Source organism: Budorcas taxicolor, chromosome 20 (genome assembly GCF_023091745.1).
Source record: "Budorcas taxicolor isolate Tak-1 chromosome 20, Takin1.1, whole genome shotgun sequence".
Classification (NCBI taxonomy): Eukaryota; Metazoa; Chordata; class Mammalia; order Artiodactyla; family Bovidae; genus Budorcas; species Budorcas taxicolor.
In genome coordinates this window covers 44,273,708-44,291,033 of record NC_068929.1, presented here as the reverse complement: position 1 = coordinate 44,291,033, position 17,326 = coordinate 44,273,708, and the positions used below count along the sequence as shown (strand labels likewise).

General features: G+C 44.5%; 1 protein-coding gene across 1 annotated transcript in view; it reads left to right on the top strand.

Moving 5' to 3' along the window:
* The window catches only part of NPR3 (natriuretic peptide receptor 3), a 72,976-nt gene extending 56,129 nt beyond the window's left edge, over positions 1 to 16,847 (top strand). The window contains exons 4-8 of the mRNA XM_052659178.1: positions 2,647 to 2,782; positions 10,198 to 10,292; positions 12,051 to 12,186; positions 15,648 to 15,732; positions 16,736 to 16,847. Coding sequence (XP_052515138.1) covers positions 2,647 to 2,782; positions 10,198 to 10,292; positions 12,051 to 12,186; positions 15,648 to 15,732; positions 16,736 to 16,847 — 564 coding nt within the window. The remainder of the gene's footprint in view (positions 1 to 2,646; positions 2,783 to 10,197; positions 10,293 to 12,050; positions 12,187 to 15,647; positions 15,733 to 16,735) is intronic.
* Positions 16,848 to 17,326: the final 479 nt, after the last annotated feature.

Genomic DNA, 17,326 nt, shown 5'->3' with positions numbered 1-17,326 from the left:
CCTGGGATTAGGATTTTGAGAAGAAGAAGGAGAGGGAGGAATGGACAGGTGATGTCTAGCAGCTGAAACTTTACAGTCTCCAAGAACAAGGAATATAGATGGAAAGCTTCCAGAATACTAGAAGGTTGAGAGAAAGTGATGCTCTTTAGGTGCTCAAGGTAAGGAGTTGATTAGATCAGAGCTTTTTAAAAGCACCTTATATTCACCATATTCCACTATTCTGTGATTCTTCTTGCTATAGCTGGGTGATTTTTATATAATTATCAAAGAGAAGATAGATATTTTGAAAAAATATTTTTTATTGTAGCTTGAGGATTAAATCACGCAGCTCAAGTCCACTCATGAACTCATCAGCATACATACTTTCTCAAGCCATGATGACTTCATGGGCTAAGTGAAAATTTCTTTCCTTTGGAAAATTGAATTAGCATAGCCAAATCAGCAGAAAATTATCTTTGATTGTAGGTGTTATTTCTACACCATTCTGCTTTGCCTAAAAAAATAATGACTCTGAGACTTTAGCTTGATGGCTAAGCAATAGAGCCAGTGTCTGCCATTTTCTTTCACAGTCCCAAGAACTGTTGTAGATGTTTTACACACACTCGTTCATTTAATCCCCAGAAGAGCTCTAGGAGATAAGTTGATACTAAACTCTCATTTAATCGATAAGGAAATTGAAGATTAAAGAGATCAGGCAACCTGTCAAGGCTTGGATTGAACTTTGGGTGTAGTGGCTAAGTGAGGGCTCTCCTGTAAACTCTACTCATCTGTCCTCCGACACTCCCAGGGGGTCAGTAAAACTGACCAGCTGCACTCATCATACTTGGGAGGAATTAAGGATGAGACATCGTGGAAGATCCCTGTTTGGGATGTGAAAGCATGAACAGGGAGTCTTAGTTTCCATGAAAGTGGGTCAGTAAGATTTGCTGTAACAGTAAGTAAATCACTTATTTTCTGAACACTTCTATTAGGAATTAGAAGCCTAGCAAGATCCCTAGGTTTATAATTCTCTGTCTCCAAATGATAAGAACAAAAGGTGAGTGCTGACATTTATAGATTTTATATCTGCTAAATCATTTAAAATGACAACAACCCCTTGAGATAGCTACGGCTATCTTCCTCATTTTCGGGATGGGAAAAACTGAGACCCAGAGCAGTGCAGAAACAGCCAGGAAGTGGCAGAGCTGGGTACGAACCCAGGCTGTTCAAGCGTTATTCTAGCCTGCCTCTCAGCAGCAGCACTTGGCTCTGGCAGTTCTGAAATATTTGCTTCTGTGATGCATATAGGACTTAGTCCTTCAGAGTGGGATGAGGCTGAGAAGAACTGGACGTTGAGCTATGTCTTCTGTGATGTTCGTGTATTTGAACCAGGTGGCTCTCCTCCTCTGGGTGTTTTTTCCTAGGGATGGGGCAGGAATGCCCCTCATAGGGCTTCCCCGCAGTTGTCTATGGGATACCTAATTCACCCTGCTGCATGGAATTCCTTTCTTGACCCTGTCTTCTGAAATACGAAGGCTGGAGTTTGGGGGTAATTCTACAGAATTCTACAGAATCTGTGACTCTTAAGTGTTTCAAGATTGTATTTGCTCATTTCATCTTTAGTGAACATTAATGGGTTTACATGTGGTATCAGAACTTGCCAAACGGTGCTTATAGAAGGAAACAGGCTCAGAAAGATTAAGTGACTTCTCCAATTTCACACAAAGTTTTACGTTGCTGAGGGCAAAGGCTATCTTACTTGAGCCAGGACTCAACCGAGATAAACCAACAACGGCCCGTTTCCGCTCTTGCCCTTGGAGCTTGGCAGGGACCGGAAGTAGGCAGGACTCAGATGCACTGGAACTAGTCAGAACACAAACTGGAGAGAGAAACTGAGATGCTGATGCTGATAGAAGAGAGGACAGAGAGGGGATAGCCAGGCCCACTCCTCTTTGCACACTTAGGCATCTGTGCTCCTCAACTAGGCAGATGGTGAAAGTGAAAGTGAAAGTGAAGTCTCTCAGTCATGTCCGACTCTTTGCGACCCCATGGGGTGTAGCTTGCCAGGCTCCTCCGTCCGTGGGATTCTCCAGGCAAGAGTACTGGAGTGGGTTGCCATTTCCTTCTCCAGGAGATCTTCCCAACCCAGGGATCGAACCCGGGTCTCCCGTGTTGCGGGCAGACGCTTTACCATCTGAGCCACCGGGGAAGTATTGAATATGAATGAATGGGTCCCTACTGTCCTTTCAGTTCTGCTTCATATTCAGAGCGTGGAAAGCACAGGGGTTGGTGGGGGTGGAGAAGACCTCAATGGGGAGATGGCTTCAGGTAGAGAGCAGACGTGGGAGTAGAGGGCACATGTTCAGAGGTATTTGTGGGCAAAGGCTTTTTGCACCTGGAATACTTAACCTGGCCCACAGGTACATTTTTCTTAACTTCGGTAATATCTTGTCTTTTCTCCAAATTCTCAAATGGGGAAAGGGTTTTCCTGACATAAGCCAGTGCCAGGAAAATTGTAGCCTTTTCTTTGTTAGTTGCTCTTTTGCACACTTCTGCCATTGCCACGGGCTTCGAGCCTAACCTGTTAACCATTTGGATTCTCTCACATTATTCCTGAACGTGAGTCATGTGGTGTCTGGGCTCACCCACCTGGACTTTCCTTTCCAGGTGAACATGTTTGTTGAAGGATTCCACGATGCCATCCTCCTCTACGTCCTGGCTTTACGTGAAGTACTCAGAGCTGGTTACAGTAAGAAGGATGGAGGGAAAATTATCCAGCAGACTTGGAACCGAACATTTGAAGGTGAGGATTCAGTCTACAAGGTCACAGCGTTCTGCTGCCAATCAAGTTGCTTTTTTCCTGGTTCTGTTTTTCTCTCTTACAACTATGGGACCTTGCTAGTGTCTTAGTTTTCCCAGCTATAAAAGGATAATAAGTCATGATCAACCTACTTCACAGGCTTGTGAAAATTAAATGAGATAAAGCCTATGAAAGTGCTTTGAAATAGGAAGAACCTTCTCGGCCTTTTGGCTGAGATCGCAGACGGTAAAGCGTCTGTCTATGATATGGATGACTCGGGTTCAATCTCTGGGTTGGGAAGATTCCCTGGAGAAGGAAATGGCAATCCACTCCAGTACTATTGCCTGGAAAATCCCATGGACAGAGGAGCCTGGTAGGCTACAGTCCATGGGGTCGCAAAAAGTCGGACATTACTGAGCGACTTCACATTCACGTTCACGTTGTCTCCTGATGGCAGCAATTCTGTGCTAAGTCACTTCAGTCATGTCCGACTCTTTGCAACCCCTGGACTGTAGCCCATCTGGCTCCTCTGTCCGTGGGATTTTTCCAGGCAAGACTACTGAAGTGGGTTGCCATGCCCTTCAGGAGATCTTCCTGACCCAGGGATCGAATCCCAGTCTCTCGTGTCTCCTGCTTTGGGGGGTGCGTTCTCTACCTCTTTATCACTAGCGTCACCTGGGAAGCCCCTAGGCTTCTTTATTTTATTTTATTTTCCTAGACTTCTTTAAACTTGTCATAAGCCTCAGTCACAGCAATCAGTTTGTGAAGAGTTCTGTGATCAGTTTTAGAAGAAATTATCCCAGATACACTTTCCTCTGTTCAGAACATCTGGAGGTTTGAGATGATGAGCAGGTCCAGTTGAGCTCTCTGCTTTTAATTTTTGAAATGGTGAATACTGGTTGTTGCTTTCTTAGGAACAGAGGAAGCATAAGAACAACAACAAAAGAAATGGCATGTCATCTCCTCACTCAAGCAATTTTGTTGACATTTAAAAATTGTACAAGAATGAGACTATTCTTGGCTGGAAAGTTAAACACTACAAAAATGTACAAAATGAAAAGTGAAAGTTTTCCTTTCCACCCTAGTCCCCTCTCCCCAATGTAATGGCTATTAAAAATTTCCTATGATTCAGCCTAGAAATATTCTGCACCTTCTGCCAGCACATATATGCATTTGTATATCTTATCTAAAAAATTTACACAAAAGGGTCGTACTAGGAATGCCATTCTTCATCTTAGCTTTTTCACTTGTATGTCAAGCAGAAGAATTTTCCATATGAGCGCTCATAAATTCAGCACATTTTAAAATGATGGTTCCACATTTTTCCACTGTTTGGCTGTACAAGGATTTCTTTACCCAGTCTCCTATTGATGGATACTTCAATTGTCTAGTTTTTGCTATTATGCAAAATATTATCATGAGGTTACACATCTTGATGAATTTCTGTGAGTACATCCAACAGGGAACATTCTTAGTCATGGCATATCTGGGTCCAAAATTATATTGGTGCCTTTTAAAGTGCGTTGTTGTTCTGTCACTAAGTTGTGTTCAACTCTTTGTGACCGCATGGACTGCAGCATGCCAGGGTTCCCTGTCCCTCACCATCACCCAGAGTTTGCCCAAGTTCATGTCCATTGAATTGGTGATGCCATCCAACCATCTCATCCTCTGTTGTCCCCTTCTCCTCCTGGAGGAGGGAATGGCAAACCACTAAAGTATATTTGCTGTGAGAACCCCATGAACTGTATAAAAAAGCAAAGTACATTAGATATTGCCAAAGAGCTTCCAGAAAGGTCTACTATCCATATTCTTGCTGATGGTGTATAAAATACTAGTATCCTCTCATGTCAGTTCAGTTCAGTTCAGTTCAGTCGCTCAGTTGTGTCTGACTCTTTGTGACCCCATGAACTGCAGCACGCCAGGCCTCCCTGTCCATCACCAACTCCCGGAGTTCACTCAAACTCATGTCCATTGAGTGGGTGATGCCATCCAACCATCTCATCCTCTGTCATCCCCTTCTCCTCCTGCCTTCAATCTTCCCCAGCATCAGGGTCTTTTCAAATGAGTCAGCTCTTCGCATCAGGTGGCCAAAATATTGGAGTTTCAGCTTCAACATCAGTCCTTCCAATGAACACCCAGGTCTGATTTCCTTTAGGATGGACTGGTTGGATCTCCTTGCAGTCCAAGGGACTCTCAAGAGTCTTCCCCAACACCACAGTTCAAAAGCATCAATTCTTTGGTGCTCAGCTTTCTTTATAGTCCAACTCTCACATCCATACATGACTACTGGAGAAACCATAGCCTTGACTAGGCGGACCTTTGTTGACAAAGTAATGTCTCTGCTTTTTAATGTGCTGTCTAGGTTGGTCATAACTTTCCTTCCAAGGAGTAAACGTCTTTTAATTTCATGGCTGCAATCACCATCTACAGTGATTTTGGAGCCCCCCAAAATAAAGTCTGACACTGTTTCCACTATTTTCCCATCTATTTGCCATGAAGTGATGGGACCAGATGCCATGATCATAGTTTTCTGAATGTTGAGCTTTAAACCAACTTTTTCAGTCTCCTCTTTCACTATCATCAAGAGGCTGTTTAGTTCTTCTTCACTTTCTGCCATAAGGGTGGTCTCCTCTGCATATCTGAGGTTATTGATATTTCTCCCAGCAATCTTGATTCCAGCTTGTGCTTCCTCCAGCCCGGTGTTTCTCATGATGTACTCAGCATATAAATTAAATAAGCAGGGTGACGATATACAGCTTTGAAATACTCCTTTTCCTATTTGGAACCAGTCTGTTGTTCCATGTCCATTTCTAACTGTTGCTTCCTGACCTGCCATCAGTCAAAAATGAGCATGAGACTCAATATTAGAACACCCAGTTGCTGGAGCCCTGGGGACATCAGCTTCATATTCACTCACTCATTCATTCATTCATCAGGTATTCTTAAGCACTTCCTATGTGCCAGGCACTGGGTTAAGGGGCTGATAACTCAGCAGTAAATTAAAGATGTTCCTTGCAATCAGCTGAGCTTCTGTGGAATAAATACACCACTTCAGGGGCTGGAAAGTGAATCAGGTTAAGGGAGATAGAAAGTTATGGGAGGGGGTATAGTAGGGCTACTCATTTAAATAGAGTTCAGCTAAGGTCTCTCTGACAAGTGGCAGTTGGATGCAGACCTCAGGGAACTGAGATAAATGATGCAGCTATTTAGGAGAGAGTAGTCCAGAGGCAGCAGCAGACACAGAGACCCTGAGTGTAGCTGGGGGACAGTGGTGAATACCCTGGAAGAGCCTGTGGGCCTGTGTGGCTAAAGCAGTACGGGAGTTGCAGTGTGAAGTGAGCCAGAGACAGTGTCAAGTAGGACCAGACCCTGTGGGCCTGAAAGCTGCATTGAGGACCTTGAATGAGATGGAAGCCGCCAGAGGGTGTCAAGGGAAACAGGATCTGTCTTGAGTCTTTAAAAGGGAGCCCTCTGGGATCTGTGTGGAAAATAAACTGTAGGGTGTGTACAAATGTGAGAGTTGGACCATAAAGAAGGCTGAGCACTGAAGAATTGATGCTTTCAAACTGTGATGCTGGAGAAGACTCTTGAGAGTACCAGCACGGAAATCAAACCAGTCAATCCTAAAGGAAATCAACCCTGAATATTCATTGGAAGGACTGATGCTGAGGCTTCAATACTTTGGCCACCTGATGTGAAGAGCCAACTCATTGGAAAAGATCCTGATGCTGGGAAAGATTGATGGCAAGAGGAGACGGGGGTGACAGAGGATGAGATGGCTGGATGGCATCACTGACTCAATGGACATGAGTTTGAGCAAACTCAGGGAGATAGTGAAGGACAGGGAAGCCTGGTGTGCTGCAGTTCATGGGGTCACAAAGAGTAGGACACGACTTAGCAACTGAACAATAACAATGCCGATGGATATCATCTGAGGACCACTGACATACAGGTCACTAACCAGGTCAGAAAACCAGCATCCTAGTGACTGACTGTCACCTCAGTCCTTTCATTTTCTCCTTGGTCACCTGTACCAAGAGGGGTTGGATCAACTGATGACTGACAAAGGCCCTTTGAGTTCTGCATCATGCCAACAATTTGAGCCGTTGAATGTACTGGGGCTGTGCCTATCTGCCTTACCAAGATTAGGTTCATACTGTGTTGATCACTTAGGACTCTCCTCTACTCCTCTGCCTCACCTTGTCCTTGGTCATTAGAAGGGGTAAGATGGGATAGAGGGGTCAGGTTCCAGCGAGAATTGTCTGGGCAGTAGCTATGGTGACAGTTGGTGGATTTCATTTCTGCTTGCTAGTTTTAGTAGATGCCACATCTTACTGTAACCCAGAGTGGCATCTGCTTTAACTTTGAACAGATTGTAGGACGTGAACAAATCAAATAACCCTTCAGGGTTGTCTTGCTTGACCTCTGACAGCTTTAGCTGAGGAGCTGAAGTCAAATGGGATCAGTCAGGGGTCATATTAGGACAGAATCAAATTTCCCAGAAGTTGTGTCCCATGCCCTGAGAGCTGGCATGTGTGGATACAACCTTGGTAGGCCACATCCCGTTCCTAGCTCTTCCTCTCTGCATGGTGTGGTCATTTGCTCTTGGTCTTCCAAGGGAGGTTGTTAAGGGAAGGGCAGGTGCCCATGATGGCTGGAACTCAGTTTTGCATAAAGAGCATGGACTAAATTTTCCTGTGGGCCAATCTGAGGCTTCCATTCTAGAGCTCGGTCTACACAGGCAATACTAAATGAGTCCCAGAATAATCAACTGTGTAGTTCAGTCCAAACTTAGAATCTCATCTGTCCAATGTAAAGATAACTGAAGCCAAGCTAAGTGTTGACCTTGAATTGTTTGGGGAGCTCGTTCTATTTGCTAAACAATGATCAACCTGAGGGTAAACCCCCAAAGAACTATAAAAAAATCCCTAACTGTTCTAAAATTAAAAACAATTAAAATTTTAATAGTCACTGTAAGTGACCACTAAGTTGTCAAGGGAAAAATACTCTGGATGTTATTTGACAAATTTGGATTTTATTACCATGAAACTTACGACCAACTCTCAAGACTTTCAATAAATGGCCTGGGAAGAAGCTGAATTTCCTCACTGTGGGAGAGGTCAGGGTGACAAGGTAAATAGGACTGTGGCTCAAACCCTGAGCCCCACTGCAGGCCAATAGAAAGGAGGGTAGAAAGTCTAATTACTTATGTACAGGAAAATTCTGCTCTCAGCCTGACGCTCTCACCTTATCTATAATACTCTCAGGTGAAATCTCACTTGCTAATTGGCCACCCTGAGGGTTCACACCCCATTTCTTGGCAGAACTGTAATAGCTTAAAGTGTAATGAGGTCTTGGATTACTAGGGCCACCTTGTCTTATAAAATACTCTGCAAAACACTTAGCAGAACACACTATCATAAACACCTCTAAACAGAATGGCATATGGTTTTAGACAGCCAGTATGTTTGGAGATACATCTGTATCTATTTTTCAGTGACATTTATTACTTAAAAGTTGTATAGACTGTCAAGGATAAACTAGCTTGAGATACGTGTATCCTCTGTAAGCAGTCTCTATTAAGAAGACAAAAAAAAAAAAAAATTAGGATGAATAGTAGCTCCATTCTGTTTCCGGCAAAGTAGACCAAAGTCTGGAAAAATTAGAGGGCCTTCAAACCACAACCCAGAGGAGAGCAAACCCAAATACTTGCTCTCTCCAAACCACACTAGAGGATGGAACTTTCCCTTGGGACTCCTTTTCCCAGACATTCATTTTATTTCCGGTGAGAACCAAATCAATAGAGACCCCAATTAAGAACTATACTGAACTCTGGCACAGTTTAAAATGAAAGAAAACAAATACTTAGGATGTGGCTGACACATATATTCTCTTACTTAGTTAAGGAAAATGACAATATAGACATATTGAATATCAGCTGATCGTATATACATGTTCGTTTTTATTGATTAGCTTCTGTAAGCCGCCATTGCTAGCCTAAGCAAGCCTAACCCTTTGTGTGGCACTCTGGGCCCTCCACGCTCTGGCCTCCCTGCTCCAGGTTTAGAGCTCACTGTTCCCTTCCATACACATGGGCCACCTCCCCCCAAACCCCTCTGACCCCTGATTCCTTTCAGCTTTTGTGCCTTTGTAAATACTCGCAAGGCTGCCTTTCTGCCTAGAACACTCCCACACCCTGCTGGCTGCTTGTCCAAATTGGAGGCTTCACCAACATGTCTACTGAAGGCCTGCCTTTCTACTGGGTCCTCTGCGAGTCTCCAGCTAGATGTTCCAGCCCGTGCCCTGAATGGTGTGGACACCATCCTAGGTCCTCTCCCAGATTCCAGGCATAGCAATAGTAATAACAAAAGAAGAAAACAACTGACTTCTCTGAAACCCACAAGTACTTTACCTGTGTTAGCTCCTTTAATCTTTTCAGCAGCCTCTTGGCAGAGAGGTACTATCCTGCCTTTTTTTCCAGTTCTGGAGACTGGGGCTCAGAGGTCTAAATCCTTGCCCAAGGTCACAGAGCTAGGAAATGTGAAAGCTGGGACTCAGATGCAGGTGGTCAGATTCCCACGCCAACAAGATAAATTCCTAGTCCAGGCTGCTTTTCTCTTGAGCAGACATTGTGTCCAGTTCATCTTTGCTTCTGCTGCAATATTGAATTCAGCCCCTAGTAACTGCTGGATAAACAATGAATGATTTATTCTATCTATAGGAGATGATGAGTGTTAACTAAACTCATTTCACAATATTTTTGTCAAACCTTTATGATGGACTCTTGAAACTTACACAGTGAGATACATCGAGTACATCTCAATTTAACTGGAAAACAAAAATAAAGCCTCTCAAAGAATGGATGCATGAACACAAGAGGGATAAACTAGCTCTTCTTTGGTTCTTGGCTCCCATGATCTGTGAAGCAGGCCCTCTGCTCTCCTGTGCATTCAGGGAGCCCACACGGAAGCACATTCACTGAATCCTGGCCCTGGAACAGGTTTTGCTTTATAATGTTTGCCCAGTGATAACGTGAACCCATGGCAAGTCTAGGAACGTGCTACAACTCTGCTTCTTACTCTGCATTAAAAAAAAATTAATATAAAACTCTGGGATAAGCATACTGCTTTCAGGATTAGCCTTAGCCTTTTTTTTTTTCTTTAACATATTCCCCCCAAAAGGTCATTTGTTTCTTTTTCTTTTCATTTTTAAATGGAGAAATGTTAAGAATTTAGGAATGCAGACACAGATGAAATTACAATGTCTTTCTAAATGCCAACAAAAATGCTCCGAGTCTGATGAGATTCCCTGTGGCATGAGTTTGTTTAAAAAATCCTGTCAATTCATTTTCTTGTTTTTGTTGGCGGACAGAGGTATTTTAAATAACCAACTGGAGCTCCTTGCATCTCATCTTCTAGGTATTGCTGGGCAGGTGTCCATAGATGCCAACGGAGACCGGTATGGGGATTTCTCTGTGATTGCCATGACCGACACAGAAGCGGGAACCCAGGAGGTAAGCAGATGGGACCTCCACCCTAGCCTCCTCTGCTTATTGAGATTCCAAGGAATGTATTTGTCCTGGTATCCAAACAGCTGCCCCCAAAGCAGCCTCCAAATAAAAATGAGCTGAACACCGGGAGTTTCTTAGTGAGGGGATTTCCTTCTGGCTGAGGGTATCAGGGAAGGCTTTAGGAAGTGGCTCCTTGTTTATCCTAAGTGGGGACATCCTACCTTTCAAGTGGCTGAGAATCACACCTCAGCCCTAAGATGCAGGACGGCATCATCGGATGAGAGACTTAAAGTGAATTTGTGTATTTATTTCCTCGCTTAAAATTTGAAAAAAAATTTTTTTTTTTGTCAGGGAGTGATTACAAACTGGACCATGCATTAGTATGTCAAAGGATGATGGAGTTTCAGGATAGCATCACTAGAAAGAAAAGGGTGCCCTGGCCATAGAGATCTGACACTTACTGGGGTACGAGCTCTCTGCCTCAGCTTCCTTGGCTGTTAACAAGGAGATAATCCTATCTCCCTTGCTGACCTCACATGGTGGTCACGAGCACCAGATGAAATGGAACCTGGAGAAGTATTATATAAATTTTGCATGATAAATATATAGAGAAAGAGGATGTGCATCCACCGTGTTTGAGGTCAGATGATGCAGTTCCTTTTTTAATTCTCTGATGGCTCTCACCCAGGGTTGATGACTGATGTCACACTTCCTGTGACCTGGCATGAAGGACTTGCTGTTCTTCTCTTTGTCCATAGGACCTGGCCTCTGTGGGAGGGGTCAGGCCACCAGGATCTGTATTGGCTACCTTTGCTGTAAGATTATTTTACCCTCGACGATCTGAGTCTCATGTATATTCCAATCTCTCCTCTATAGAAAGTGGCTAGTAATAGTCTATAATAGAGAGGGTCATGGTGAGGACTCAGGTGTGAACGTGTGTAAAGGACTTGGTACCTGCTCAGTACATGCCAGTGACTGTTGGAGTTTGGTGATTACCTAGAATTCTTTTCATTCCAACATGAGAGCCTGTGGGGCCTCTTTCAGGAGAGAGAAGGCAGGGGGTGTCACCATCCCCCAGGAGCAGGGTGCCACTGTCGAGACAGTAGGGAGGTGGATCCTGAGAACCTGGGTGCGAAGGTAATGCTAGATCAGGGATCGGTAGCTGATGAAACAGTTGTTTAAACCAGAAGCTGAGGGTAACCCTTGAACTGAGCCATAAAAGGATACGGATTTTTCAGAGGCCACAGGAAATAACTGAAAAGGGTTCAGCTTGGAGGTGGGGTGCAAATAGGATGTGTTCAACAGAGGAGAAGGTAACCCTCAAAGTCAAGATGGAGAAGAGCCTTTGAACCAGAGGAAGGTGAAGTGGAAGGTTCCTAAAGAGGCTCTCTGATGCTTGAATTCTGTGTCAAGCTTCACTGACCCGGAAATAAGATGGGTCGTGAACTCCCTCTTCCTGGAACAAACTGGGTCCTGACAGACTGCTGACCTGCAGGCGGGAGGGGCACCACTCTCTCCCAGGAGCAAGGGGAAAGCCGTACCTTCCGAGGTTACTGCTTTCTGTATAATTACCTTCCCCGCCATGGGGAGCCTGTGCTTTCTAAATTATGCTCACTTTACAAGCACTGTTGGCACCTTGATTTACAAAGATTTCAGAAACACACTATTGTAGTCAGCCTGGAGGGTCTGGGGGCCTACTCTGGGCCTCCTTTGCAGAGAACTTCAACCTTTCAGTTTGTGCCTTTTTTTTCTTTTATATAGGTTATTGGTGATTACTTTGGAAAAGAAGGTCGTTTTGAAATGCGGCCAAATGTCAAATATCCTTGGGGACCTTTAAAACTGAGAATAGATGAAACCAGAATGGTGGAGCACACGAACAGCTCTCCTTGCAAAGCATGTAAGTTTAGAGACTTAATTCGCTCTGTGTTTCATCATCTGCAGAATCCATATAACACAGGCGTCATTCAGTGGCTCCTGTTCTGAAAGAACAGATTTCTGTCTCTGATGTGGTAGAATCCACAATAGTTCACAAACTGGTATCCAGCTCCATCAGAGGCTTCTAGGTCCTTCTTCCCTTCTATCCTTTTCCAAGATGGTAGAAGGTGTCTTCCTATTTTTACATCTCTTACCATAATCTGTTATTATTTGAGGTTTTATACTTTTAGGGAAAATTAAAATATCAAATACTAAATGTCACTCACTATTCATCTATTGTTTCAAAGTTTGTATTTATTCTCTTACCCACCCAGAACCAGACAACGTTCCTTAGACACCTAAAAATTTACAAATTAGCAAGTAAATGTAAAATATGTTATTTATGAGTAGCCTTGTCATAAATGTAGAAGCAAGTGGAGGTTCTTATAAGAAGCTTACAAACAGGAAAGTGGTTGGAAATCATTGCTGTAGAAAGACACTTTGATAAGCAAAGTGGGAGAATTAATTGAGTATCAACCTTTCAGGGAAGTGGTTCACTTTAATATCTGGTGGCTTGGACAGTAAAGAATCTGCCTGCGATGAGGGAGACCTGGGTTCGATCCCTGGGTCAGGAAGATCCCTTGGAGGAGGGCATGGTAATCCACTCCAGTATTCTTGCCTGTTGAATCTCCATGGACAGAAGAGCCTGGCAGACTATAGTCCATGGGGTCACAAAGAGTTGGACAGGACTGAGAGACTTTCACTCACTCACTGATTCACTCACTCACTCATGTGTGCTCGTTATGTTTTCGGAACAGTCTTCAAACTGCGATGTATCTGTGTATACACAATAAGTGGATAGGCATAAATGTGTTAAGAACACAGTCTCTGGAGTTATTGGGCCTGGATTTGAAATCCCATCGTGGTCACTTACTGTGACCTCAGGATCATTTCTTCATTTCTTTAAGCCTCAGTTTTCTCATAAGTAAAATTAAAGAAATGTACCCAACTCTCAGGAATGCTTTGAGGATTAAATACAAGACTGTGTTAAAGACTGTATCCTAAACTCCTTCTACACAAGCTAGCTGTTTATCATTTTTATGTAACATCTGGGACACTACAGAACTGATTATTTCAAATTGTTACATTTTCACAAAGCTATATAAGACATTTTGACATGAAACTCTGGCTTTGGTGAGAGAACATCTAAAAACAGAACATTAACCCAATAGATTTTTCACCAAATTTCCCAGCACTTGGAAGTGTCATCATCCATCTGTGAAAATGAGAAGAGCCAGCTCAGTCCCATGGTCCAGGTGGTTGTCCTCTCTGGCAGGAAACTCAAAACAATGTGCATAGATCTGAAAACTTCAGTTTCCAGTTGTTTTCAAATCCTTCTCGAACCTGCTCTGTTCCCATTGTGCTCACTGTTTTTGTAACAGTTTGTTCATCTAGTATTTTCTTAAGTGCTTTTAAGCTTTGCACTTGGTAAAAAAAACACCATGTGAAATCACCAGCACCACTGCCACTACCACCACGACCACTGCCATCACCATCATGACCACCACCACCACGAGTACCACCACTGCTACCATCACCATGATCATGACCACCACCACTGCCACCACCATGACGACCATGATCACCACCGCCACCATGCCATCACTGTCACCACCACCACCATAACCACCACCACCACGACCACCACCATCATGACCATCACCACCATGACCACCATCACCATGACCACCACTGCTACCATGACCACCACTGCTACCATGCCCACCACTGCTACCATCACCATGACCGTGACCACCACCACCACCAGGCCATCACTGTCACCACCACGACCACCACCATCATGACCACCACCACCACAACCACCACTGCTACCATCACCATGACCATGACCACTACCACTGCCACCACCATGACGCCATGATCACCACCGCCACCATGCCATCACTGTCACCACCACCACCATAACCACCACCACCATGGCCACCACTGCTACCATCACCATGACCATGACCACCACCACTGCCACCACCATGATGACCATGATCACCACCGCCACCATGCCATCACTGTCACCACCACCACCACGACCACCACCACCATGACCACCACCACCATGACCACCACTGCTACCATCACCATGACCATGACCACTACCACCACCATGCCATCACTGTCACCACCACCACCATAACCACCACCACCACGACCACCACCATCATGACCATCACCACCATGACCACCATCACCATGACCACCACTGCTACCATCACCATGACCATGACCACTACCACCACCATGCCATCACTGTCACCACCACCACCATAACCACCACCACCACAACCACCACCACCATGACCACCACCACCACAACCACCACTGCTACCATCACCATGACCATGACCACTACCACTGCCACCACCATGATGCCATGATCACCACTGCCACCATGCCATCACTGTCACCACCACCACCACCATGACCACCACCACCATGACCACCACTGCTACCATCACCATGACCATGACTACCACCACTGCCACCACCACGACAACCATGACCACCACCACCACCAGGCCATCACTGTCACCACCACCACCAAAACCACCACCGCCACGACCACCACCACCATGACCACCACTGCTACCATCACCATGACCATGACTACCACCACTGCCACCACCACGACAACCATGACCACCACCACCACCAGGCCATCACTGTCACCACCACCACCAAAACCACCACCACCACGACCACCACCACCATGACCACCACTGCTACCATCACCATGACCATGACCACCACTGCCACCACCATGACGACCATGACAACCATCACCATCATGCCAACACTGTCACCATCACCACCAAAACCACCACCACCATGACCACCACCACCATGACCACCACCGCTACCATCACCATGACCATGACCACCATCACCACCATGCCATCACTGTCACCACTACCACGACCACCACCACCATGACCACCACCACTACCATGACCATGACCATGACCACCATCACCACCCATGCCATCACTGTCACCACCACCACCATAACCACCACCACCACGACCACCACCACCATGACCACAACCATCACCACCACCATGACCACCACTGCTACCATCACCAAGACTGTGACCACCACTGCCACCATGCCATCACTGTCACCACCACCATGACCACCACCACCACCATCACCACCAATACGACCACCGCCACCACAACAACAATGAACAGGATTGCCTAGAAAAACTTTCTTAAAAAGAAAGGAAAATTGGAAAATTTGCCTCAAGTGGTAAACCACGAAATATCTTCTAATGAATGAAAATTTTCAATGAATAAAAAGTCAGAGTGAGGCATTTCTAGCTGTTTTTCAAAATGAACTCAGATTATCTATGTTTCTTTTTCAAGCAGGTGGCCTAGAAGAATCAGCGGTGACAGGAATTGTTGTGGGGGCCTTACTAGGAGCTGGTTTGCTAATGGCCTTCTACTTCTTCAGGTTAGGACTGCTTTATAAAGTTTTAAAATTTACTCTCCTTAATTTCCTGTCATTTGCCTTTGCACGATCCTCCTTGTGACTTGTCTATATCTTGCTCTTACCCAAAAAGCAAGGTAGTGAAAAGAGCTAAACCTTCCACTGGTGTGACTCTGGTTTGGTGGTCAGGGGGTTAGCATACCAGGCAGTGGATCAGGGTTTCTACTGTATCCCACTGTGTGCCACAGAGCCATTGCAATCTTTTGCTCACAAATATTCTGACCTGAATTCCTTCCACCCACCACATGCATAAGTGGAGACAGAATCTCGACAAAGGGGAAATCAACTTCCCCAGTCTCAGGCTTCCTCCAATTTAGGAATACGTGGTGAGTTTACTTTCTCTAGAGAAGGAAGTGACTCTGAGCAGTCTGTACTCTCAGGAGGTCTATGCTCAGTCTTTGAGAGCCCACATGTTTCGTGACCACTGTGGTTAAGCCCCGAGTCTTATAAACTTGTAATATTTATGTGTGTTCAAGATACTGATAGTTTCACCTCTTGAGTGCTGTTCATTCCTTTGCAATCTTTGGGGATTGAGTTTGAGGCTTATTAAGTCATTGGACCATGAATTTTTCATTTCTGCATGGCTGTGTAACTCTGGGTGTGTATGAGTCTTTGTGGGAACAATTGCATTCCTGTATACTTCATCTGATCTTTATCTGGGGCATATCCTGGGAGCTGAGGGGTGTAATGTGGCAGAACAGACAGGACTTAACCCGCGAGGCACCCAGGGAAGAACGGGAAGGCTTGTTCTATGGTATTGGGAAAGCAGGCCAATTTTCCTCCTTGAATAAGGGCAGTATGCCTTGGGGCATCCCACTTTAATCTCTGACTATGGCTTCATATTCTGTCACTTCTCATTTATCAACCCAAACCCAGATGTCCCTTGAGGGCATTCTTTGTAAGAGAAACCATAGTATTTTGTAGCCAAGTGAGGTTTTATTACTACATTCACTTTCCCTCTACCCAGGAAGAAATACAGAATAACCATTGAGAGGCGAAACCATCAAGAAGAAAGCAACGTTGGAAAACATCGGGAGTTACGGGAAGATTCCATCAGATCCCACTTTTCGGTGGCTTAAAAGGAAGCCTGTTCTTTTGGCTTGAGATTCTTTAAGGAGATATATGGGATGAAAGACATCAATGGAATAGAAGGGGCGCTCTTGAAAAGCTCATTCTTTTAAGCAGTTAGTCATTTTGTTATAAAATTTCTTTAGAAGCTCAGGAACTATTATTAATCACCATATGCCTGCTGGCCTCTCATCTCATGACAAACAAATACAAGAATATAACATCACTGCTAAATGTTGATACTGTTTCAAGGGCATATGACTAGATTTATGTTCTGAAAGTCTGAGGTCTCCATATCTTGATGGCGTTTGGGGGTATTTTACACAAGGCTATAAAATGTGTTTTACTTAAGTGAGATGTTTTATAGCTAGAATAAAATCATTTTTACATGTAGGATATTATTGAAAAGAATTTAACCCCATGAAGAAGAAAATGTAATGAAAATCTCAAGGTTGAAAATGCAGCATTCCTCTCTCTAGAGCTGGTGGAG